This window comes from Pteronotus mesoamericanus, unplaced genomic scaffold (genome assembly GCF_021234165.1).
Source record: "Pteronotus mesoamericanus isolate MK-2021 breed Mesoamerican mustached bat unplaced genomic scaffold, CSHL_Meso_final contig_94, whole genome shotgun sequence".
Taxonomy (NCBI): domain Eukaryota; kingdom Metazoa; phylum Chordata; class Mammalia; order Chiroptera; family Mormoopidae; genus Pteronotus; species Pteronotus mesoamericanus.
In genome coordinates, this window is record NW_026555285.1 from 7,155,997 (window position 1) to 7,183,303 (window position 27,307).

At 37.1% G+C, this 27,307-nt stretch overlaps 1 protein-coding gene across 1 annotated transcript in view; it reads left to right on the top strand.

The window, feature by feature from the left end:
- The window catches only part of ENOX1 (ecto-NOX disulfide-thiol exchanger 1), a 603,512-nt gene that overhangs the window by 322,876 nt on the left and 253,329 nt on the right, over positions 1–27,307 (top strand). The window contains exon 4 of the mRNA XM_054586376.1: positions 15,228–15,374. Within this exon, the coding sequence (XP_054442351.1) occupies positions 15,287–15,374 (88 nt within the window). The 5' untranslated portion in view covers positions 15,228–15,286. The remainder of the gene's footprint in view (positions 1–15,227; positions 15,375–27,307) is intronic.

Consider the following 27,307-nt stretch of genomic DNA (forward strand, 5'->3'; position numbering starts at 1 on the left):
TTCTTTTTTGTTAGTTTATTTTGTTGATTAGATTCCACATATAAGTGAACTTGTATGGTATTGATCTTTCTCTGACTGGCTTCTTTCACTTAGCGTAATAATTTCCAGGTCCATCCATGCTGTCACAAATGGTAAGATTTGCTCCTTTTGTATGGCCGAGTAGTATTCCATTGTGTAAATGTTCCATAGTTGTTTTACCCACTCATTTATTGATGGGACGCTTGTGCTGCTTCCAAATCTTGTCTATTGTAAATAACATTGCAATGAACATATGGATGCATACGATTGAGGTCTGTCCAGAAAATTTCCAGCCGTTGTTAATATAATAACAGATTGCATGACATCGATGTAACCTGGCAACCAGGAGAGTGGACTGGAATGCGCATGCGTGAACATGATGCCTTCACTGTACTAGTCAGTGGGGGCAGTAGATGCCATTGAGTGAGCATGTGTACTGTAGGGTAGTCACGTTCAAAATAACTGAGCAAGTAGAGCAATGGATCTGCATCAAATTTTGTGTTAAGCTTGAACATTCCTCTGGAGAAACTCCTCAGATGATTCAGAGCCACAGCTCTGGGCAACTGGTGATTGGCTTCTTAATCACAACACTCCTACTCATGCGTCATGTCTTGTGCAAAGTCTTTTGGCAAAACATCAAATCACCCAGGTGACTCAGCCCCGCTATAGGCCAGATTCCATGCCCTGAGACTTCTGGCTTTTCCCAAAACTAAAATCACCTTTGAAAGTGAAGAGATTTCAGACCACTGATGAGGCTCAGGAAAATATGATGGAACTGCTGATGGTGACTGGGAGAACTGTGTGAGGTCCCAAGGTGCCTACTTTGAAGGGGACTGAAGCATCATTTTACTGTGTACAATGTTTCTTGTATCTTGTATCTTCTTCAATAAATGTCTCTATTTTTCATAGTATATGGCTGGATACTTTATGGACAGGCCTCATATATTCTTTTGAACTAGTGTTTTGGTTTTCTTTGGATATATTCCCAGGAGTGGAATCACTGGGTCATAAGGCAGTTTTATTTTTAATTTTTGAGGTATCTCCATACTGCTTTCCACAGTGGCTGCACGAGTCTGCATTCCCACCAACAGTGCACAAGGGTTCCTTCTTCTCCACATCTTCACCAACACTTGTTTGTTGATTTATTTATGACAGCCATTCTGACAGGTTTTAGGTAATATCTCATTGTGGTTTTAATTAACATTTCTCTGATGATTAGTGACATTGAGCATCTTTTCATTTGTCTAGTGGTCTCTTGTATGTCCTCTTTGGAGAAATGTCTACTCAGGTCCTTTGCCCATTTTTTAACTAGATTGCTTGCTATTTTATGTGGAGTTTTGTAAGTTCTATTAAATTTTTTAAAACTTATTTTAATCATTTTTATTGTTATCTATTACAGTTGTCCCAACTTTTCCCCCTGTGCCCTCCTACACCCATCACGCCCCCACTCCCACAGTCACTTCCCACTCTGTTGCCCATGTCCATGGGTCATTTATAGATGTTCTTTGTCTAGTCCCTTCCCATTTTTTCCACCATTATCTCCCTCCCCTCTCCCCTATTCGCTTTCAGTCTGTTCCATGTTTTCATGCCTGTGTATAAGTTCTTTATATATTTGATTATTAACCCCTTATCAGCTGTATCATTGGCTAATATGTTCTCCCATTCAGTGGGTTGTCTTTTCATTTTGTTAATGGTTTCCTTTTCAGTGAAAAAACTTTTTAGTTTGATGTAGTCCAATTTTTTTTTGTTTCCCTTGTCCTAGGAGATATATAAGAAAAAAAAATATTGGTATGAGAAATGTTCAAGATTTACTTCCTATGTTCTCTTTCAACCTTAATAATTGCCTTCTTTAAATGTTCTCAGGCAACACAAGTTACCCAAAACACTGGAGGAAATGCATCCTTTACTGCATTACATTTTGGACAAATTTGCCCTAGCTATATATACTAATGCCTTCTCCTAAAATTGTCATAGAGAGGTAGAAATTTCCCTTTGGAATATCCAAAACCATTCTGGCAGTTTTGTCTGCTGTTCTTTTGCTTAATTGCCTGGGAGCGAAGTCAACTCATTTATGGGGACTAAACCTAGTGCCATTATTAGCAAAAAAGATTATTTAATGTTGTAAGAAGGCATGGGAAAATGTCAGGCACACAGCATCCCAAACATAAACTTTATTTGCTATCCTCTTGAAGAATTTGTTTGCATATAATGTTCATACCACTGATAACAGAAAATGTATTTAATAACTACTCAGAATTAATATGCTATAGTATGCATGAGTGCCTAATTTAATTTATCTCTGATTAAGCCTATTATGCTTGAGATCACTTTACAGGAGAGATTTTTTTTTGCCAGCTGTAAGCCTATTTGAATTGTAATATAAGTTAATAATGTGTGAAAAACAAGTGGCATCTTCTTTTAAATGTTAATTTTGCCAACTGACTTCCTGAGATGATACATATCCAGATCATTCACTGGCATTTTGTTAATATCTTGCATGAAGACCAGATAGTGGAATAAATATGAAAATTAACTATTGTAGGAGGCAAAGACAAATGGAACATGATGCTTTAATCCTGAAATACAGAAAAAAAGCCATTGCATTATAAAATTAAAAATTAATTTATAACCACATAATGACATATATGAGCACACGTGACCTTTGTATGATTATTGTTCTAAATGTATTCCTTTAACATTAGTCATTTGATCAACTAGAGTGGGAACCTCAAGGGTTTCACAATGATCTCTGCAGCATTTGCCTGGATTCCCAGATGACTGATTGTCTTCAGTGAGCCCTGCTCTAGAAAGGGGCCTTATGCAACTCTTTTCAGTGGCTTGTTCTCCAAGTTATAGACCAAGCTTGTCTTTATGCTTATGTTAACAAACTGCTTCATCTTCCTATCTTCTTTTCAATGTCATGAATGCTTATCACCAAGAAAGTGATTGAACTAATTATTTCCCCTTGCTCAGCAGTTGGCCTCATGTAGAGCTATGTGCATCACTAGATATAGTTGCATTGCTCAGGATGTGAACTTTATTATTTGTATGTATATTTAAATTTGGTAATCTGATGGCTTCAATACTGCCTTTCTCTACTTTCTGTCTCTCTCGTAGAAATTTTACCCAGTATTCAAGACCTTCTTAAAATCCTACCTTCTCTGTGCAGATTTTCCAATCATTTCAGGCCATAGCCATTTCCCCTAATGCAGTCATTTGCTTTGTCATTTAGTTATCCTTCATGTATTCAAGAGTGAGCTCCCTGAAGGCAGAGACCTTAAGTTTTATATATTTATGTCCCCACAGTGCCCAGTACAGTTTCTTCGGCAAAAATTATGTCAATAGATGGTAGTGATTGATAATCAGAATGAAAATATGACAGAGAGAGACTCATATATCAAGAACCCTAGGTGAACAAAATACATTTAAAGTCTGTTTGTGGGTTCTTACTTGTTTCAAGTGTGAAGTGGAAATTTTCATGTAAAAATATTTAAAAAGCAAGTGATCATAAAGCATAGTTCTCCTTGTTTTGAACGACTTTTGCCACATCTATATTAGTTTGAATCTCAGAATGAATGTAGTGTTTCTTAGCTTACATTAGAACCAGCTGAGGAATTTCAAGCACATATCTGATGACTGGGACTCACCTTCAGATCAGTTATATCAGAGAATAGGACCATTTTTGTAAACCTAACCACATGATACTATCAAGAAACGAGAATTAAAAACCACAGGGATAAAGGAGACATAAAGGTCATTAAATTCATTCATCCACCTGGTGTCTAATTGCTTTCTACTGCTGCTTAGCGATGAAAGAATACTTCTAATAGGAGGCTGGAAACTGCAACTTTTGATGCAGACATTCATTGCTATATCCACTGTCTTGGTTTGTCAGAGACTGACCCAGTATTAGATGTTAGTATGGAAAGTCCTACACAGTGGGAAACCTCTCAGCACTGGACAAACCAGGACATTTGGTCACCCTACTATCAACACACTCATTCTTTGGCTACTACAGAATTGTGTTTTGATCAATTTTCTTTTGAGAAGAGGAAAAAAGTATTTTTATGGGGGTAGTATATTTGAAAAACTAGAAAGAATAGGAACACTTTAAAACCTTAGCACCCCTTAGGGTAAAGAGATGTATCAAGAGAAGAATGGAAAACATTACAACTTCTTGTAGAATTCCTGCAATTAAGATGAAGGAGGAGACTTTATTGCATGTAATTAATTAAAGAACATCAAAATATTCATTCACTTTTATCTCTGCTATGTAGATAAATTAAAAATGATTTTGCAGTGTAAGGAGCATTAAATGAAAATCTCAAACTTGTAAATAAAATCAAATAAACTATAAGCTCTTCGGAGATAATTATTTTTACAAGTAGGAACAAAGACATATTCAAGGCTGTGAGAAAAGTTACTTACAGATTATCTGGCTCCCAGGTATTTTTTTTGTAGGTTCTTTGGCCTCTTCCCTATTATATATACTTTTATTCCCAGTAACATTTAGCACAATTCCTTCCTTCCAGATGTAAGTGTTGGTAGATGGATAGAAAAAGTGAAAATATTTTAATAAAAGAAATAATTTTAACAGTTTAATTTATAATCATAGCATTAAAAATGATCAATCACGAATGCCTATTTGGGTTTTATTTTGATATCATGGCATAGTCCTGCAGCTTAAGGATTAATTTGTCCTATAGTTATATTCTATTCAGGTCACGTTGATCACTGACCAGCCAGTACAATGACCACATGATTGATTCATTTCGTTCATTGATTACCAGAATTGTCAGATGTGTTTCAATCATCTGTCTCCATAACCAAATCAAATCCACTGAATTGGGAGCAATTCAGCCAATGCTTTGGTGATCAGCTGCCCAAGATATTGATGGTATCACATAGATGAGATGTTAAACGATTCTTTGAAATATTTAGTTTCATTGAAATTGTGGTAGATTTTTCTCCACTCTAAAAGTTGTGTGCTACTGTAAGAGAAAGCGTCAGTGAATAAAACTTCTGGTATGTTTCCTCATTTTGTCCTTAACCAAAGCATTTAGCTGAAGTTGAAAAGAAACACATTATAGAACTAAGAGAAACACATTATAGAATGAGAATTTGCAGATCAACTCATGCATCCTTTCCAAAATATGTTAATGAGAGTATCTAAGGGGAAAAAAGTGGGGAGGATTTCTAGGTAAATAGGTTTGTATTATGCTAGGTAAAACAAAATTAAACTGGCACCTTGAATTAGGGAAGGAGGAGAGCATGAGACAAAACATGCATGTTCCAAGATTATTTAGTCAGAGAACTCTTTAGAGTGAAACTCATCCAACCTTCTAATTTTGTAGTTAAACAGACTGGTTTCAAAAAGCTTAAACAATTGATCTAGAGTCAAATACTTTACTTAATTTTTTTTCCAGGCCTCCTTCTTCCCTCTGTCTTAATATTGCTTTCCCTAATTGCCTTTAAGAACTTCCTTCATCTTTCCTGAGTAGCTGATGATTGTTTCTAGTTGACCAGCTTATCAGTGATGTGATGCCTAAAATGGAAGCAAAAACTCTTCACTTAGAAAAGATATATGTTTATTTTATTTCATTTTTTCTTTTATGTCTTTTTTCATTACCATTTATCCCCCAGCAATCACCACACTGTTGTTCATGTCCATGAGTCCTTTTTCCTTTTTGCCTGATCCCTCCACCCCCTAACCTACTGCCCCCTCAACTAGCTGTCATCCTGCTCCCTAAGGATGAATCTGTCTCTATTTTGCTTGTTAGTTTAGTTTGTTATTAGATTCCATATATGAGCATTTGTCTTCCTCTGACTGGCTTACTTTACTTAGCACAATGTTCTCCAGGTCCATCCAAGGTGTCACAAATGGTAAAATTTTCTTATGTTTAACTGCCAAGTAGTATTCCATTGTGTAAATGATGTGAAAAGATGCACTTTTAGAGTTTAAGGTTTCAGTATCATCTCATGTTCTGATTTAAATAGCTCTTATTAATTGAGAATCTATAATGCCAGGTTCTGTATATGTATTACATGATTTAATCATAATTATAACCTGCAAAATAGATAGTATTATGTCCATTTTTCCTACTGGGGAAATTATTAGCTTCCTTAAGGTCATATATTCAGTAAGTGAAAGAATTGGGATTTAAAACAAGGCCAGTCTAACTAGAAAGTCATCTTCTGAAGCTCAAAGATATGATTATCACTTCATTAGAAGTGAAAACACAGTTAATTTTTTTTAAGTTATTGGCCCACAACTGAGTATGGCATAGTACAAAGATATTACATAATTTTAGGTAGACATATTGTAAGAAATGTACTCAGGAAAATAAAAATGTATTCAAGAAATATATTTAAAGGATAGCTAGCAAGCTGACTAAAATTTATTTTGGGAATGAGGCAAAGAATTCATAGAGATTTACATTAGTATACACATATATGAGTATGAAAGCATTTAAGTCATTTATGCATTCTCTGGATATACCTTTTAGGGCAGTAAAAGGGTAAGTACATAATTGAAAGGTAATCTGGGTATGAAATTGTGAGAATTTCTTATGTGGATAGCTTTTTGCTAGATAATGGTGATTTTTATATGAATTTTGGATTCATGTTGAATGAGTGGAGTTTCACAGTTAACATTCAGTGAAATAAATTACTCAACAGCCTTCAAGGTGATGATCATCATTTAGAGTTATCTTATTTAATAAACTTTCATAGATTTTTTAAAAGTAATTATTTATTTGGGCCAATTCTCTCGTTACTCTGTTTTCAAATTATTTTCCTAATGCCTGTATTTTTCCTTTTTTTAAATTTTTTTATCGTTCAAATACATTTGTCTCCATTTTCCCACCACCCACCCAGCCACACCTCCCACCCTCAATCCTCCCTGACTTTGGCTTTGTCCATGGGTCCCTTATACATGTTCCTTGACTTGACCCTTCCCCTTCTTTTCCCCGAACCCCCCTCCCTCCTTCCCTCTCGTTACTGTTGGTTTGTTTTTTCTTTCATGTTGCTGGTTATATTTTTTCTTGCTTATTTGTTTTGTTTATTAGGTTCCACTTACAGATGAGATTAGATGGCATTTGTCTTTCACCCCCTGGCTTATTTCACTTAGCATAATGCTCTCCAGTTCTATCCATGGTGTCATGAAGGGCAGTAACTCTTTCTTTCTTTCTGCTGTGTAGTATTCCATTGGGTAAATGTACCATAGTTTTTGATCTACTCATTTATTGCTGGGCACTTAGGCTGCTTCTAGCACTTGGCTATTGTAAATTGTGCTACTGTGAACATTGGGGTGCATAGGTTCTTTTGAATTGGTGTTTTGGGATTCTTAGTGTATAATCCCAGCAGTGGAATCACTGAGTCAAAAGGCAGTCCCATTTTTAGCTTTTTTGAGGAAATTCCAAACTGTCTTCCACAGTGGCTGCACCAGTCTGCATTCCCATCAACAGTGTACTAGGGTTCCTTTTTCTCCACAACCTTGCCAGCGCTTGTTGTTTGTTGATTTGTTTATGATGGCCATTCTGACTGGTGTGAAGTGGTATCTCATTGTGGTTTAATTTGCATTCCTTGATGTCTGTTTTTATTTTTCTTATTTCTCCCTTCTTCTTCCCTTCCTGTGTATTGAGAAATTGATGTGGCATCTGCCTCAAATTGATTTTTGGTCCAAGTTTCTGGGGCCAAGATAGCAGTGAGATGCTCCAATGATACATTTATGGAGCAGTTCAACTTGCTTTGCCCTATGCTCCCTAGTAAATAACATAATTAAAATGATTTGTCAATATTCTGCCCAAAAGTAGTTGTTAGGTAGTTAGTTGGAGTAATACCTAGAGTTCTCTGGATAAACAACCTAGAGTGAAGTACGTAAGTACATATAATTTCAAAGTAAAACTTGTAAGACTGGGAATTGCAGCAAGGAATCAAAAACTCTAAGAAGATAAATAGAGGTGAGAGTGAAGAAAACAGGAGAAGATACTACTAAACAAGGAATGGCAGCAGTATTTTGGAAGGCAGCCCTGTGATGGAGGAGGAGGAGCTGAAGTGTATTGAGAGAAGCTGCAGACGCTGAGCACACTGGGAGGGCTCAGGAGAGGTGCAAGGGTAAGATCGGAAAAGGAGGCATTGGTTAAAAGTGGTTATAGAGTAGTCAGTGGAACACAGTGTATGAAATAGCTATATGCTGTTCCTCTCCTTTCCTTACTCGGCCAGTACCAATTCTCCATCCCTGGCAGAGATGTGAGGGGTGATCTTTGGGATACATTGAATCAGAGATTCTCTGGACTGAGGGAAACTAGGCCAATGGGACAGAGGTAAAACTGGACAGAGAGACGAAAGACCCTCCTAGATGGTTTCACAACACAGCTCACAGAGCACCTATAACCAGGGACACCTAGAACCATGAATAGGCTCTTTTGGTAGGAATTTGAAGGATTCTTTTTTTTTTCCTTTTATTGTTGTTCAAGTACAGTTGTCTCCATTTTCTCCCCACTACTCCCCCACCCATCCATTACCACCTCCCACCCTCAATCCTACCCAACTTTGGTTTTGTCCATGGCTCCTTTATACATGCTCCTTGACAACCCTTCCCCTTCTTTCTTATCTAAAAAAATTGAATAGCCCAAAGAAATGATCTGACTTGAGTTTGGAATCCCTAGTGAAATGGATGGATGCCTCACCCAGTTATATCACAGGCATTAGTGCACCTTGCCTCCACTCAGGGTTGCTAGTCAGCCTACTTGGGACTGCCTATTCCTAAATATAAGTGAATTTTATATTTTATGTATATTTGTATGTCCATATATTTAAGATATTCATAGATATGCACATAATATATGAATGTTAAATATCATATGAATAATATAAATAATTGTATAAATAAACATGAATTGTGAGAGGGTCATCAGATATTTGAATATAGCCCCCAATATGAAATAGAGAATAAAATATAGAGATCAAAACAGAGAAAGATAGAAAGGGGTGAAGGACACAGAAAAAATACAGGTAATTCAAGAAACAAATGAAAAAAAGCTTTTAAGAACCTATAGCTACTTAAAATATATATTTGTTTTATCAATTAGTTGACATTTAATATTATTTTATGTTAGTTTCAGGTGTACAGCATAGTGGTCAGATAGTTATATAGTTTGCAAAGTAATCTCTGATAATTCCAATACCCACCTGGAACCATATACAGTCATTACAATATTATAGACTATATTTCCTTGCTGTGCTTGACATTCCAATGACTATTTTGTGACTACCAGTTTGTACTTCTTAATCCCTTCACCTTTTTCACCCAGTCCCCTAACTGCCTCCCATCTGGCAACCTTCAGTTTGTTCTCTGTATTTGTAAGTCCGTTTCTGTTTTGTTTGTTTATGTATTTTGGTCTTTATATTCCAACTATGTGAAATCATATGGTATGTGTCATTTTCTGTAGATTTATTTCACTTAGCATAATACCCTCTTCAGCCCAGGCTGGGTAGCTCAGTTGGTTGGAGTGTTGTCCCCAAACACCAAGGTTCTGTGTTGATACCCATTCTGGGCACATACAAAAATCAACTGATGAATTCATAAATAAGTGGAAAAACAAAAAACAATGTCTCTCTTTCTCTCTCCCTCTCTCCCTGTATTTCTTTCTCTCGTCCCCTTCCTCCCTAAAAAAATCAATATATAAAATTTTTTTTAAATACCTTTTAGGTCCATCTATGTTATGGGAAATGGTAAGATTTCATTTTTTTATGGCCTAATAATATGATATTCCATTGTATGTACCACTTTTCCTTTACCCATTTGTCTATTGATGGTCACTTGGGTTTCTTACATATCTTGACTATTGTAAGTAATGCTGCAATGAATATAGGAGTGCATATATCTTTTCAAATTAGTGTTTTGGACTTCTTTGTGTATGTACCCAGAAGTTGAATTGTTCAGTTGTTAGGTAGATCTATTTTTAATTTTTTTGAAGAACTTCTATACTGTTTTACACAGTAGCTGTACCAGTTTGCAATCCTACCAACAGTGCACTGGGCTTTTTTTTTTCTCCTTGACATTGCCAACACTTGTTTGTTGATGATACCCATTCTGACAGGTGTGAGGTGATACCTCATTATGGTTTTAATTTGCATATCTCTCAATGATTAGTGATGATAAGCATCTTTTCATATGTCTGTTGGCCATCTATATGGCCTCTTTGAAGAACTGTCTGTTCAGGTCCTCTATCCATTTTTTAAATTGTTTTTTTTTTAAATTAATTTATTTACTTTTTAAATACATTTGTCTCTGCCTTCCCCCCCCCTCTTTCCCTTGCCCCCTCCCACCTTCCCTCCCTCAGCTCTTCCCCTTTGGTTTTGTCCATGAGTCCTTGCTATATGTTCCTTGACCTTCCCCTTCCCTTCCCTTTCCCTGCCCCCCTTCCCTCTTGTCTCTGTTGATTTCTTTTCCTTTCAGTGTTGCTGGTCATATTTTCCTTGCTTCTTTGCATTGTTGGTTAGGTTCCACTTATAGGTGAGATCATATGGTATTTGTCTTTCGCCCCCTGGCTTATTTCGCTTAGCATGATGCTCTCCAGTTCCATCCATGCTGTCACAAAGTTTAGTACTTCTTTTTTTCTTTCTGCTGTGTAGTATTCCATTGTGTATATGTACCATGATTTTTTGATCCAGTCCTCTACTGATGGGCATTTAGGTTGCTTCCAACCTAAATTGTGCTGCTATGAACATTGGGGTGCATAGGTTCTTTTGTATTGGCGTTTTGGTGTTCTCAGGGTATAGTCCCAGCAGGGGAATCGCTGGATCAAAAGGCAGTTCCATTTTCAGCTTTCTGAGGAAATTCCACACTGCTTTCCATAGTGGCTGCACCAGTCTGCATTCCCACCAACAGTGGACTAGGGTTCCCTTTTCTCCACAGCCTCGCCAGCACCTGTTGTTTGTGGATCTGTTTATGATGGCCATTCTGACCGGTGTGAGGCGGTACCTCATAGTTGGGTTTTGGGGGGGTGGTTTTTGGTGGTGAGTAGTATAAGCCCTTATCAGTTGTACCATAGGTGAATATCTTCTCACAATCAGTTGCTTTTCTTTTCATTTGGTTGATGGTTTCATTTGCTGTGCAAAAATTAGTCTCCTATGTTTGTTTTTCCTTACCTGAAGAGATATATCAGAAAAAAATACTACTAAGAGGGATGTCTGGGATTTTACTGCTTATGCTTCCTTCTAAGAGTTTTATTGTTTTGGGTCTTATATTTAAGTCTTTAATCCATTTTGAGTTTATTCTTATATATGTATAAGAAAGTGGTCTAGTTTCATTTGTGTGTGTGTGTGTGTGTATCTGTCCAATTTTCTCAACACCATGTATTGAATAGACTGTACTTCATTGGATATTATTGTTTCCTTTATCATAAATTAATTGACCATATGGGCATGGGTTTATTTGGGACCTCTCTATTCTAGTTTATTGATCTGTGTGTCTGATTTTATGCCAGTAACATATTGTTTTGATTGCTATAAGTTTGTAGTATAGTTTGATATCAGGTGATATAGTACCTCCATCTTTGTTCTTTCACAAGACTTCTGTGGCTATTCAGAGTCTTTCATGGTTCCATAAATTTTAGGATTATTTATTATAGTTCTTTGAAATACATATATTGGTATTTTTATAAGGATTGCACTGAATCTATAGATTGCTTTGGGTAGTATGGACATATTAACAATGTTAATTTTTCCTGTCCATGAGCATAGTATATGTTTCTATTTACTTGTATCTTCTTCAATTTCTTTCTTCAGTGTCTTATAATTTTTTTAGTACAGTTCTTTTACCTTCTTGGTTAAATGTATTTCTAGGGTTTTTTTGTTTGTTTATTTTGTTGCAGTTGTAAATGGAATTGTTTTCTTAATTTCTCTTTCTGATTATTGGTATATACAAATGCAACAAATATCTGAATATTATTTTTGTATCTTGCTACTTGACTGAATTCATTCATCAGTTCTAGTAGTTCTTTTGTGGAATCTTTAAGTATCTCTACATATAGAACTATGTCATCTGCCAATAATGGCAGCTTTACTGTTTCCTTTCCAACTTGGATACCTTTTATTTGTTTTTCTTTTCTGATTGCTATGGCTTGGTCTTCCAAAACTATATTGAATAAAAGTGGTAAAAGTGGAAAACCTTGTCTTTGTCCTGATCATAAGGAAAAAGCTTTTAACTTTTTCCCATTGAGTATAATATTTGCCATAGATGGTATTTATTATATTGAAGTGTGTGCCCTCCATTTCCACTTTTCTGGGAGTGCGCTCCATAAGTGGGCACTGGGTTTTTTCAAATGATTTTTGTACATCTATTGATATAATCATATGATTTTTATCTTTCATTTTTCTTAATGTGGTGTATCACATTAATTGATTTGAAGATATAGAACCAAACTTGTGGCCCAGGAATAAATCCCACTTGATCATGGTACATGGTTTTTTAAATGAAGATCTTTTGCTGAATTTGATTTAGTAATCTTTTGTTGAGGATTTTTGCATCTATGTTCAGCAGAAATATTGTTGTCTAATCTTCTTTCTCTGTAATGTCTTTGTCTGGTTTTGGAATCAGGATAATGGCATCCTTGTAAAATGAACTTGTGAGTCTTCCCTCCTCTTGGACTTTTTTTGGAATAGTTTCATAAGGATAGGTATTAATTCATCTTTGACATTTGATAATTTCACTTGTGAAACCATTTGGTCCAGGACTTTTATTTGCTGGGAGTTTTTTGATTACTGATTCTGTTTTGTTGGTAGTAATCAGTCTGTTCAGATTTTGCTTCATTTTGATTCAGTCTTGGAAGATTGTATGTTTGTAGAAATTTATCTTTTTCTTTCAGATTATCTAATTTCTCAGTGTATAATTGTTCATGGCATTTTCTTATAATTCTTTGTATTTCTGTGTGGTGTTAGTAGCCACTCCTGCAGTATCAGTTGTCAGTTGTCATTTATTTCTGATTTAATTTTTTGGGGTCCCCTCTTTTTTTCTTGATGAGTCTGGTTAAAGGTTTATCAACCTTATTTCTCTTTTAAAAGAACTATCTTTTCATTTCATCAGTCACTTGTATTGTTTTAGACTCTTTCATTCATTTCTGACCTAATTTTTATTATCTCCTTCCTTCTTTTGTTGTTCTTTTTCTAATATTTCAGCTGTAAAGTTAGATTGTTTATTTGAGATTATTCTTATTGCTTGAGGTAGCCCTGTATTGCCAGGAATTTCCCTTTTAGGACTGCTTTTGCTGTGGCCCATAGATTTTTAGGTGGTTGTGTTTTCATTTTCATTTGCCTCAAAGTATCTTTTTAATTTCTTCCTTGATCTCATTATTAACTCATTCATTGTTTAGTAGCATGTTATTTAACCTTCATGGTTTTGTGTGCTTTTTATTTTTTTTCTTGTGATTGATTTCTAGTTTTATACCATTATGGTCAGAGAAGAGCTTGATACGATTTCAGTCTTCTTAAATTCACTGAGACTTGTTTTGTGTCCTAACTGTGTTTTATCCTGGAAAATGTATCATGTGCCCTTGGAAAGAATGTATATTCTACTGCTTTAGTGTGAAATACTCTGAAGATATCAATAAAATCCATCTGATCTAGTGTGTCATCTAAGGCCACTGTTTTCTTGTTGATTATCTGTCTGAAATATCTATCCATTGATTACAATGGGATGTTAAAATCCCCTACTATGCCTTTCTTACTTTCTAGCTCTTCTTTTGTCTATTAACATTTTCTTTATATATTGGGGTGCTTCTATTGGGTGTATAAATGTTCACAAGGGTTAAATCTTGTTGGAATGATTCCTTTATCATTATGTGATGTCCTTCTTTGTCTCTTATTATAGCATTGGTTTTAAATTTTTGTCGGATATAAGTACTGCTACCCCAGCTTTTTTTTCTTTTCCATTTTCATGAAATATCTTTTTCTATCCCTTTATTTTTAGTCTGTATGCATCTTTAGAGCTGAGATGGGTCTCTTGGAGGCAGCATGCATATGGATCTTGTTTTCTTATCCATTCAGCTATCTTATGTTTTTTTATTGAAGCATTTAATATATTTACATTTAAAGTATTTATATATAGGTATGTAGTTATTGTCATTTTATTATTCATAATTATATATTTTTTCCTTATTCTTATTAAAGAAGTCCTTTTAACACTTTCTCTAGTACTGCTTTGTTGGTGGTGAACTCATTTAGATTTTTTGTTGTTGTTGTTGTTTATCTCTCCTTCAATTTTAAATGATAGCCTTCATGGGTAGAATAGTCTTGGTTTTAGTTTATTGCTTTTCATCACTTAAAATAGTTTGTGCCCATCTCTTGTCCTGAAAAGCTTCTCTTGAGTAATCAGCTGACAGTCTTATGGGAGCTCCCTTGTAGGTAACTGCCTTTGTTTTGCTACTTTTAGGATTCTCTTTTTGTCTTTAACCTTTGTCATTTTAATTATGATATATCTTGGTCAAAAATCTATCATATGATGAGAGACAGTATTATATTCATGATATAAAGAGGGCAGTCTATAAAAAAGGAATAATCAGAAAATGAGAACAAGACATTGTAAATTAAACTGTAAAAAAATGTATTTAGAGGTATAGAAGATAAAGTCAAGTAAATATTCTAGAAAGTAGAATAACAGGCCAAGATGTACAAAGGGGTAAGAAGGGGTGGAGGGAAAAGAAGTTAAAAAATGTAGTGCATCAGTCCATTAGGTTCAGCATTTTACCATAGGAGTTCCAGAAATAGAAAACAGTAGAAAGTGGTGGGGAGATAAGTATCAAACAGTGAAACAAGAAAAAAAATTTTAATTGAATCACAGGTTTAAAGTGAAGGGAAAATGCCCAGAATAATAGAATTTTTAAAAAGGTGATTAAGATTCTTTACTGTGAGAATTCAGAACACTAGGGATTAAAAAGAAGATTTCAAAACCTTCCAGAGAAATAAAGCATGTCACATTTAAATGATCAGGAATACCCATGGCATCTGACTTCTCAACTGCAACACTGGAAACTAGAAGCCAATGAAGTACAAGCCTTTAAAATTCTGAGGAAAATGACTTTTTTACTTGGAATTCAATTATAAGATTAACTATCAAACATGTATAAGAGTAGAGTTAAGTCATTAAGGCATTTTCAGACACACAAGAAAAGTCTCAACAAATTTACCTCCCATGTACCTTTTCTCAGGAAGCTTCTAGAGAATGTGCTCTACAAAAATGAGGCTGTAAACCAAGAAAGAGGAAACCATGGGATCCAGGAAACGGGGGACACAACACAGGCGAGAGGCACAGGGATTTCGCAAGATGGTGTTAAAAAGAAGCCCCAGGACAACAGGTGGGCAGCTGGCCTGGGAAACTGATAGACCAGAGGGAGTGAATGGGCGGCTCCTAAAGGGTAAAAATAGGTATGACACAGTGATCAACTGGGCTGATCACAGAAACAGTGGGTTTAATAGGGCTTTTGTAGTTCCCTTAAATAGTTCAGAAACAGTGAGTAATAGATAAATATACAAAAAGAAGAAATAAAATATGAGGAAAAACAAAATATTATAGAAGATAGGAAGTGTATTCTTAAACTACATTGCTCAACAGTAACAATATTATATGGTCTCACTAATAAACATAGAATATCACTTTACCCTCAAATTGCTACTAATCTCCTGAAAAGATAGAGAAGAAAGTTTATTGGGAGGTGGTGACTGGGTAAGAGTGTTACATTTTCCTCATTTTGCATAGCAGTAAGACATTAGATAATCTCTGAAAATGATGACTTAAGAAACATCACTATGCACACATAACTTAAATGTATGGAATCAAATATCACAATAAAAATTAAAAGTGGTTTCCTCTCCCATGACAGGATTCGACCTCCTTCAGGGGAGGGGTACGTTAGAAATGCTGGTTAGTCTTCCTGCCCTGAGCAAACCCCTATATTAACCAAACTGAGAAAAATTGGTGAGATAAAAATTGTACCAATATAGGACATTATTCACTCTGGCCAATAAATATCTTTCATTATAGAAGCAAACAACAAACACAACCAAGTGGTTTCTGCTGAGTAGAAGGGAGTAGGTATGGACATGCGGAGTGGGGGGTTCCTGTTTGGGGTTATAGGCCTTATAATGTTATTTGCTTTTTTAACATACAGGTTTTTTTAACATGTATTACTTGGATAAGTATTAAATCAGTTTAAAAAATTACTGAACTTAGAAATAGAGGTTATAAAACAAACTACACAAATACTTCTGAAAAAAAACAAAACAAAACATCAAAACCAGAGGAAAAAGTTGATGGTGGTCTTCTTGATATCTTTCAGAACTCATCTGTGTCTCCCTTATCTGATAACAAAGAAGGGGCCTTAGGACCCTCTGCCCCTCTCACTCCAGCCCACATCTCCTGTCAACCTAGAAGTGCTCCCCACATTCTGTGCCTAAGCTCTGCTGGGCCACTTCACCTATCCTTTACAATGCCTGTGTTTCCCTCACCTGAGCCTTTGTTTACAGTGCACTTATTGCCCCCCTTTTATTTCCACACTCACACACACACACACACACACACACACACACTCACTCACTCACATTCACACTCTCATCCCTTTTCAAAGTCCCTTTGTTCCACCTCCATCTCTACCTATACATATCTCACCTCAGATGGATCATAGCATTCTCCCGTGTCTTTTAATTCCAATTGTATTGTAATGTACCACTTACCACACACAACCTTGAATCACAGTTGATTTTGAACTTGTCCTTTGTTAAAAGCCTAGAAGGTAACATGGGCAGGAACCGTATTGCAATGATATTTGTTTCTCCTACAGAGCCTGGCAGAGTGCTGACATATTCCAGGTATTGCCTCAGATAATAATTAAATGAATAACTTAATCTTTCATTAAATGTGAAATCTGTTCAGTCATATGGCCCAGTGCTAAACATCTGTATCCATGTAAATAAATAGGACCTGACGGTAAGGATGTTTTGTTTGTCTTTGTTTAAGGGAGCTTACATGCATTCTCCTGTGGGGGAAAATCATGCTCAGACCCCAGAGGGCTGTTCCCTAAAATTTTTCTTCTACTGCCTTTGTGAGGAATGTGGAAAACTTGTTACCTGGAGGGTTCAAGTATTTATTTGTTCAGGGGTCACAAGCAGCCTGGCACTGAGGAAAGTGTTGCAAGCAGAACATTACCCTGGCCGCCAGGTAGAGAAGTCCTGGACATGCCCTTGCCCCTGATGCATAGTGACAGCCTAAGGTGTGGCAGGAAAAGGTAAAACCTCATGAGGCCAGACTATTAATATAAAAAAGGAAGTCAATAAATACTAGTGACATAACATGGTCACCTAGGTAGAGAGGTTCAGCTTGGGCTTGCATCCCCAACTTCTCAACCTGACAAATTATATCAGTATTATTTAAAACATTCCATTTATGCAAATAACAAAATGCCCATCAGTATGTTGTGTGCAAACAGTAGAGCACTGCGGAGCCTTTAAAAAAAATAAGGTAGGATCTACAAGTTCTGATCTGGTCAGGGCCTTAACATAATGGCTAAAAGGAAAGATTGCTGTGGAATAGGATTACCTCCTTTATGTATTACTCAAATACCATCTTTTCAATGAAACTTTTCTTAACTACGGTATTTATAATTACAAATACCACCTCTTCTTGTTCCTGGCTTTTTCTCAATTAGCATTTATCTCTATCTGTTATAATATATATTTTACTCATCTGTTTATAATCTTTTTCTCCTCCTGGTATGGCTGTGTGAGGGATTTAGTGAGTATTTACTGTTTTGCCTCCCACTGCCTTAGAATGACTGGTGAATGAATTCGTTTATACAAGTTTATTTGCATAGAGCAGTTCTAGATGGCTACCAACCTAACAGTAATCTCTGAGCAGTAGAACTAGGAGTACATGGGTGGAAGACTAACTTTTTAGTGCCTGTATCTCACTACGCACGTGTATCTCTAAGGTGTTCCTCAAATGGCTATAGTGAAATAGAACATTTAGTCAGCACCACTTATTTTTGGCTCTGAGATAATGAACATCATTCACAATCTCTCTTCTTGCTCGAAGTCAAGTTGTAACTGAGCCACATTTCAAGTCCATGGACTTATATTTTAGGAAGCCTTTACCAACAAAGGCTTTCCTGTCACAGTGGTACCATCTGTAGTTATGCTGAGGGGGAGGGGAAGGTGGAGGTCAGATACATTTATATCTTATATCTTTTAAGTTAATGACTTGGGGCAGGTTACTTGACCTCCCAGAATCTCAGTTCCATTGCTTATAAAATTGAGATAATTTTTCCTACGAAAAAAGGGTGTTGTCCAAGCAAAACAAGATGATAACTATGTATTCAGTGTCTAGCAGTATCTGATTCAAGACAGGGTTCCCTTTTTCCTACAGAAGGTGGCTCAGATAGTAGACTCTGAGTGATACAGTCTTGGCTGTAAGTACTCCAAGGGTGGTCCAAGGAGTTTATTAGAAATACAGAGCCTTGCCCTCACGTGATCTAATAAATCAGAGTCTGTACTTTATCAAAATACCCAGGTGATTCTTATGCACTGTAAAGTCTGAGCAGCTCTGTTTTTATGCTTTTTAGAGCACTATTTCAGGCAGGCTTATATTAATCATGCATTTATTTTCTGTATTTTATAATACTTTGACATCTTAGGGCCTTGCAGACCCTAGGTGGAAGCACTGACCTTCCCAGCTGCCCTAATTCCTAGAGATGGCAAACAGTTTGCCTGGGAACACACCTTTGATACACAAACCAGCTGATCCTGAGTCCTTGTCCCCACCTGCCTCATTTTACCAGGCTCCTGCAGTCCAGAACACTGTCCTCCTTCCCTAAGTCACCAGAGGGCCAGTTATCCACCAACTGGAAACCCTCTGTACCACAAAAACCACTGAAATTATTTAAACTATCCAATCCCACACCTTCTTGCCCTGCCTTACTTTGCGTTCGGTGTGGAAACCACTGTAAGTTTTCCCCTCACTTCCTCTGCCCCTGACACACCCGGATGCCCCCATGTGGTCCCACCTGGCTCAGCATGGTTATTGCATGCTCCCTCCTCTTGGGAACTGTAAATAGCAACCTATCTTTTCAGTGACAAGCACGCCTTAATCTGTTGCCTCACCATACCTGAATAAAACGAAATCCTAGGTACATTTTAAAACAACCCTGTCCTTTTAAACTTTTTTCCTAGTTCAGTACCTGTTCCCCCTTCCCCTTTAACTTGCCAACTTCAGTTTCATTTGAAGAAGAGTGAGGGTGCCCAGCAGAGCCAGATATTCTGGTGTGGCATGACTAACAGTCTAAAATATAGGAGGATGCTTAAGCCACCTCATCAGCCTAAACTTACTTTTAAATAAAGATGATCAAGGATAACCATGAACAAGGCTGTAAATCTGCTTAATGCAGTATGACTACTTTGAATACCAATAATGCTCCTTAAGCACAAGCTCTGAACACTTCAGAAACTGCTATTAGAAATGATTAAGACCTCCAAGATAATGGAACCGTTTGAATGGAAACACACAAACTTATTTACAGTGTTCTGAGATGGTAAGGAAACAAATGAACTTGCCATCCACATCCATTCATTTTTCCCTGTGGCTTCTTAATATGGTCTATATGCTTCAGGTAGAAATAACTCCTGCTAGGAAGCGGCTATGATGTCACGAAGCTGCTTCCCTCCCCAGTGTCGCATTACTTCTTGTCTCTTCTGTTTTGAAAAGATTCTTGATATGTGGAAGTTAGCTAACTGAAGCTGAAGTTAATAAAAGCAAATGATAAAAGAACATAAGAGGGACTTTTCTCCCTATGAGTCAAAATAAAAATAAAATAAGAAGAATCTATTTCAGAAATATTCCACATTTGTTAGATAAGATGATGAAAACAAAAGACAGCAATTTTATAGTAACATTTACCTTATAAAGTTTTACTACAATTTTATTAAGAAATTAGAATTTGATTAGCAACTTTTATTTAGAAATATTAGACAAGGGAATTTTCCATTGACTGCTACATTTGTTTCCATAAAAAATAAACCCTCCTCACCACACAGACATGCACACAGACACACACACACACGTAACTCTGTGAAGTGATACACATGTTAACTAACTTTATTGTGGTAATCATTTCACTATATATGTATATCACATCATCATGTGTACATGTTAAATTGATAAAATTTTATTTGTTAATTATACCTCATTAAAGCTGGTAAAAATAAATAAATAAACCTATTTGTTATGATCACATAAAGAAATTCTGGCTGTAGATATCAGGATTTTGCTCCCAATAACAGGCCCTATCAGATTAAATATACGGCCCAAGCAGTGTCTGAAATTTGAGGTGTGGCCTGCGCGATTCAGTGTCCCCTGAAACTGCATGCGTGTTTCTCAGTAGGTTTGTGTTTTGGTTGCTCTTTGACCCTTTACCAAGAAACTTAATTTGCCCAAGGGAGTCTCACCCAGGAAAAGAGTGTTTGCATCTGCTTAGGGAAATGTGCCTGTAATAATGACATTTAGAAGGGAGAGAACAGAATGGAATGGAATGGATTGATAAGCCAGTTTAGGCAGGCAGAGAGCAGCCTGGGCCTCATAACTCTTATAAAAGGAGTTCTGCTGCAAAGCAGTTTGCCAAGATTGAGTCTAGCAAGACCCATCTCCATTCAACAAGCATTGTCTCTGTAAACTCCCTGCAAAGTTCTTATTCTTATAAATGCCTCAAGGCATCCCAGCTCCTTTTAAATTTCACTTACACTTCTAAGATGGTGCGGATTTCTCGGTTCAGTCCTGCAGTCCCCAGGGTAGAAATTGCTCTCCGAGGTATGTTACCCATTTTAAACTTGGTCAAGTCCTTTAGGTTACTGCAGAGTGGTTGGTGGTGGTGAGGCTGTGGCAGTAAATTTAAGTGCCTTCTTGATTGCCAGAAAAGTTGGTGAGTTTGCTCAAGCATGGGTTGCTGGAATAGAGACCTAGACTCAGCTTCTTTCTCATTTACTGAATTTAAAATGCACCAGCAGGCCAAAGAAGAGAGCTCATGGCTCATCTTGGGGAATGAAGGATTGGTTGAAGTAAATTAAAAAAAAAAAAAAAGATGAAGAAGAAAAGGAAAGAAACAACATTGCCATTGCATGGCTCTTTTGTGCTTCTCCAGTTCCTAGTTTTTTGGGGGTTTTTTGTTGTTTTTTTCCTTTTTTTTTTTGCTTTGTCTTTTATTTTCTTTCACTTTTCTGCCAAGAAAATATGGTTAATTTGTTTATAACCATATAACCTCAAGGCTAGCAACATATTGAAATGGCAAAGGTGGCAATGAAAAGTTTAAAATAAATTTTGAAAAGCTGAAGCTAGATTAACTTTTCTGTCAACTTTGTCTCCTGTTAAGTCTAAAAGAAAAACAAAAAGTGAAACTATTGACCATATTTAAGTCAGCAAGGTTAATCTGAAACAAAGTTCGATTTATACTCAGTAACAATGAGTGTTTACCTTTTTTAAAATTTAAATCTATCTTTGCACAATTAGCAAATTATTAAACGACCTTTCCTTCAAAGTCTGCAAGCAATTGCTTGTTTCCACAAATAAGTGAACATGTTTTACAAGGTTCAAGTTGATTAATTGACAAATGCTGATAAAATCAAAGCAGGACTAAAATGCAGTGCACCAGTTGTAGTATAAATTACTTTTGTTCAATAATGTTTCAAGTGGCTATACAATTATGGTTTACCTTTCAATAAATACTACTATCTTAATTGCAACATCCATTGTGGAAATTTATCTCTGAAGATGACTGCCGGGAACAAGAGCTCAGACTAAACCTTTCCCTGTTCATGCTTTTTTGCTCGATTATAAACAGCAATTGCTGTGAGCATTTAAAAAACGGATGCTTTATATTTAATGTGAAATGAGTGTTAATATACTTGGAAAATCATGTTCCATTGATTGGCCTAAGTATACTGTTCCCTACGTTTTTGGATTGTTTGAAGTTAAAAAAAAATAATAATGCTCTAAACCGCTAGCCTTACACTATTCACTAAGAGCATTACATTCTTAGCCCATTACCATCCACCTGTTTTGGCAGCTGTGTTGGGCTCCAGTAGAGGGCCTATAGCAGTCAGTTTTATGTTCATATGTGTTTCAGACAACTGAGATGCTTGGCCAAACCCAGATTCCTGTTTTTGTTTATGAAGTAAGTAGCTGATCAGAAGGATCTACCACAATCTGGGTCAAACCTGAAGGTGTAGAAGATCCCAGCAGGAGAGGGGGATGTACATTAGGTCACAGACTGCTCAGCAGAGTCCTCATTCCTCCCCCATGTTGTCTGTGCCTATGGGATAGACTCCCACATGCTCCTGCCTATAGCTTGCAGTTTGTAGATTGAGAGGTCCCTGATTTGATAGTTTTGCCTGGGCATCTTAAGGTGTCCTGCCACATCTAAACTCCTGGAAAATTAGATATCCTCCAAAAGTGCCTCTGACATACTTTGCTCCACAAAGTCATTTTAATTCAGTAAATGTTTATCAGCCCTACTTTATTCCAGGTACTGTGTGGGGCCCTGGGTATAGAGATATAAACTAGAATCATTCTCTATCCTGAAGCTTATGATATTCAATCATAACTCTGAACAGTGGCAATTCATTATTTAAAATATAGCTTTATATAATCTGTCAAAAAGTTTGAGGCCCCATCATGTACAAGGAAGTATTCTAGGTGTTCAATAAATATTCTAGATGTCTTATTTCTTTAGTATTTTTAGAGACCGCTAGGTTCTGGTGGCCTTCCAGGGCAAATTTGCTACCTCAGTTTAAGCTACCTCAGTTTCTGGTTACCAAGTAGTAGTTGTACTCAAGAATACCACAGCTGCCAGACCTGGGTTGAATCACTGGAACTGAGCAGAGACCATATGGGGCTGTGCAATGAGGGAGTTAGGGACAATTTGGGACAACTGGAATCAAGATGATTTTGGCATGTGGATCACAGCAGAAGCAGATTAAACTGGCAAATGAAGGCTGAGAGTTGGGCAGAAGTTGCATTTGTCTAGTAGATGGTAGACTTCCAAATGATTGCTTAGAAAGTGAGGGCAGAAGTCCGACTAGTGATGAGGGTCAGAGAGAGGGAGGAGTTAGAAGAAATCAAAGCAGGTAACAAGCGGGTGAGCAGTTAGAGCCGTTAGCTCAGTGAGCACCGGAGCATTCTAAAAGATAAGCCACCAAAAGAATCCGGCTTAAGGATAACGAGAAAAATCTCTGCCACCGAGAACTTGGTCACAAGAAGTAAAATGTGCTTCTAGCAATCTAGGTCACAGGCCTGGGAGCAGGGCTGGCAGCACGACGGAGAATTTCTGAGTTTGGGCTCATTATGCTCTCTCAGCCCAGAACGACGATGTCTGGTATGCAGTGAGACTCACAAGTATCCCACTGAACTGACCTGGGCTCTGGGAGTGGGGGAGGGGGGCTCCAAAATGAAGTGGTTTTCACATGGCAATATAAAAAAATTAAAGGAAATTGCCTTGGCACTTAATGGAGAAAAAAATAAGCACAGGGGAATAAAACACATCATTTGTTTAAATGACACATATATTATCCCAAGATTTATGTTTGTTTCTCTCCTTGGTTTCTTTCCCGTAAATGCCATTAAGTAAGAAGGACAGAATGGAATGGAACCTGGGAAGTTTTAAGAGTCTGTGGTTAGCCAGTCAGAGGTGTTTTCCTTGTGAGAGCATTTGGAAAGAAGAAATAAAAGTAGAATAATGAAGTGATTAAAACCCTACTGAACTCCCAGGTTCGTGTCTGTGAAAAACCTCAGTGAGATGCCAGAATCTGGCTGATGTACAGCCAGTACCTCTTCTGCTCTTCCATCAGGAAGGTACTGCCTGCCGACCTCCATCCTCTGAGGCTCTTTTATGTTTGTGGTGAGTGATAGCTGCCAGTAAATGTAAGAGGAAGGATTATTTGTGCCACCTTAATAAAAACCCTATTGTGCTAGTGGTGTCCATCACACATAAAAGCTGTAAAACACAGCCTCTTAAAAAAACGTCCTGCATCACCAAGATGGGTCAGTGGGATGTAACAACGCTCACCAGGGCAGCATTTATGCCTATTGTTATGCTGAGCCCCGAAGCTGAGAAAGGCCAGAGCCATTCCTCGCCCTGGACTTCTGCACCACTGTTCCCTGTTTTGACACTAGATGGGGCATTGTTATTATTACAGTGGTTCTAAAATGTGAATATGTAAAATCCAGAGGGGTGGAAACATTACTTTAGGACATAACATTGTACAACCGAATCAGAGAACATTGGAGAAAAAAATAGCCATGGAAAGTGTCTAATCCCAACCCTGACTCTTTGCTTTTACCTGAAAAAGCTGTGACCAGCCCATGTTCACGTATTGATTCAGAGGTAGACCCAGAACTAGAAGCCTGAGGCAAAATCTCAGGCACCAGAGGTGTGTGGGTGACAGGGATCTAAGAAGCCAAATGCTTAGCTCTCAAGAAGCTGCCTTCTTTTACATGGGGAATAAAAAAAAGAGTTAACCCTCCAAGGCATGCCCTCCTAAATAATTCTCCGTACAACTTGACTCTACATGAAGGTTGCTCAAAGAAAATTAAACAATGAACATAATTCACCTAACTGACTTGCTTATTTTTTTAACCCTCTCTCTCTTGCACATACAGGTGCACCTACGCATACCTTCACACATCCATGTACACGTCTTTGAAAAAAATAGCAATATGAATGAATTAATTTCATTTTACAAAATGAGTAAACAAAATATGACTTCTTATATTTGGATTCTAGCTAACTTAAGTTTCCTTTAGGTTTTTCACTCTAGTTAACTTCTAGGCACTGGAAACCAATCAGAATTTTGTCTCATCTTGGTCTCTCAGCCATTTACCTGTCATCTTCACTTGAGCATTAGAATCCTTGGGGCTTAGAGCCATTCCTAGAACCCAACTGAAGAAGGGGACTTCCCAGAACTGCTCCCTCTCTCCAGGTCTAGCCAGGGAACCCCTTTCCTCTTTCCTCTGTGGCAGAAGGGGAGCTAGCCTTCATCTCCACTTATAATACCTGTGATTGTAATTACTGAAGTGTGATTAAATTACTGAAAGAAAATGACCAGGTTCTCCTTGCTCCCTTCCCTTCTGACTAATAGGTTTCAGCGCAGAGCATAATTCTTATAAACCCTGTAGTTGATTTGTAGACTTTTTTCATAACAGAAACTCTTTCTTAAGAAGATTAATTTAACTAGTGTTTTAATCACACTGAAAAGGGATAATTATTGCAGTTGCTTTTTGTCAGTTCAGTGGTAGCGCTCCTCACTCCCAGGCCTATGGCGCTGAGGTACTTAAGTCCTCTCTTTCTTAGTAGATGTACTTCCTACACGTCTGGGGTGGTTGGTAGGAAGGGCAGGCTAGTGAGAAAGAAGCCATCTAGTCTGTGATTTTTATTTCATGTTAGACATTGCAAACTTAAATATTTTTAAAGTAAAACACTTTTAAAAGTCTAATTTTAAGAACTTGGCATGCATGGGTTCATTCCCCACACTCCTTTCTCCCAAATTGGAATGCTCTTCTCTGCCTGGTCTAATTTCATTCATCCTTCAAGATCCATCTCAAATGTCATCTCCTCTACTGGGCCTCCACCCTCCCTTTTCCCATATCCCTTACAGAACCTTCACTCTCTATTTTCTGCTGCCAAAGCACTTTATTCATACCACTAGAATGTAATCCCAGTACATTACAACCAGCCATGTATATGTGTGCTCTGCCAGCCCAGGGGTGGGCTCCTCCAGGGCAGGAAGCGCGGACAGTGCCTGATTGATCCTGCATCACTTGCTCAGAGCACAGGGGAGGGTGTGCACTGGAAGCTGTATGCATATTTATGGGGTTGAAGCAAACTCTGTCAGCACCAGCTGTTTTAATATAAGGGTTCTGAGGTTTTGGACAGTGTGTCAAGTAAAAAGGTAATTTAAAAATCAGTCTTCTGAAATTTCTTCAAGACAAATTTTTATATTCTTATTTTTAAGGGAAAAGTAGTATACAAACCTAGGCGTATATTACCATGTATATGAGAATACTGGTCATTTGTTTGCTCCCCACATCTAAACAGAATAGAAATTTTTATCATTGATTCATTTGGCTTTATGCACAGAATGTATACTACAAAAGTTGTATGTAAATCTAATGTCTGTAAGTAAAATTGTGTATTAAAATGCAATAAGGAATCAATTTAAGGAAAATATTTTTCCAAGTGAAAAATATTTATGTAAAAAGGATAACTTCTGAGTTTATCAGGGAATTTGCATATTATAGAGAAGTATTTTTTCCTAGAATGAAAAAGGAAGGCTCTCCTGTGTTCCAGTCAAAATTTACCTGGCATTCATTTCATACTTTTTCATAGTCTATTAAAACACTGGACTTACTCCTATGATTTTTAATTTATACAACAGATATTCTTGGCTTGCTAAAGTGAATAACTCCTCTTACTGTCTTAAAGTTAGTATGTATTATGTATTATTTCTGCTTCAGGTAATAAAAAATTACTCGCATGAGCATTTAATGATTTTGAACTCAAAAATTATTGGAAGAAAATCTGAGGACTGATGTGAATGCTTATGCTGATCTGGAATATAGAAAAAGACATCAGGCACAAATCTCCCTATTTTTGGAACTAAAGTTTTATGTGAGTTTTATTTGAACATTTCCATTTTCCTTATTTCTATAATGGTCAAAAGGGACTTGAAGAGAGGGGCAGAGTAGTATGGGTTTGGGGTTATTGCTGTTAGAGTTCATAGTGAGTGACTCAGTCAGTCAGTGTCCCTTGGCATTCAGACAACAGGGTTACTGCGCCTCGTCTCTGTCTCCTAGTGGGGGACTCAGCAGAGGCCCTTTAATAATGCATTGACTGAAATTCATATTCTTGGCTCTGGAACTATGCATTTAACACATTCTCAGCAAATGCCATGTGAAAAACCTAGTGCTTTTAGACTGAGCTTCTGCCATGCATAAATCAAACACTCGAGTGTTGACCTTTTTCAGTAAACAATACTAGAAATGTTGAGTACCTGTAAAATTCAAACGCAGCTTTGAAAATGTGTTCTCATATTCATGGACAGCTGAGACCTGCCTGCACTAATACCCTGCTAAGCTGAGGTCTGGGAAATGCTCAGGTATCAGTCAGACTTGGTTCATCTTTGCCTGCTTTAGTGTCATGTGTGGAAGCTCTGAGGCCTGCTCTGTTCAATACTCCCTCCAGATAGGCGTTTTAAT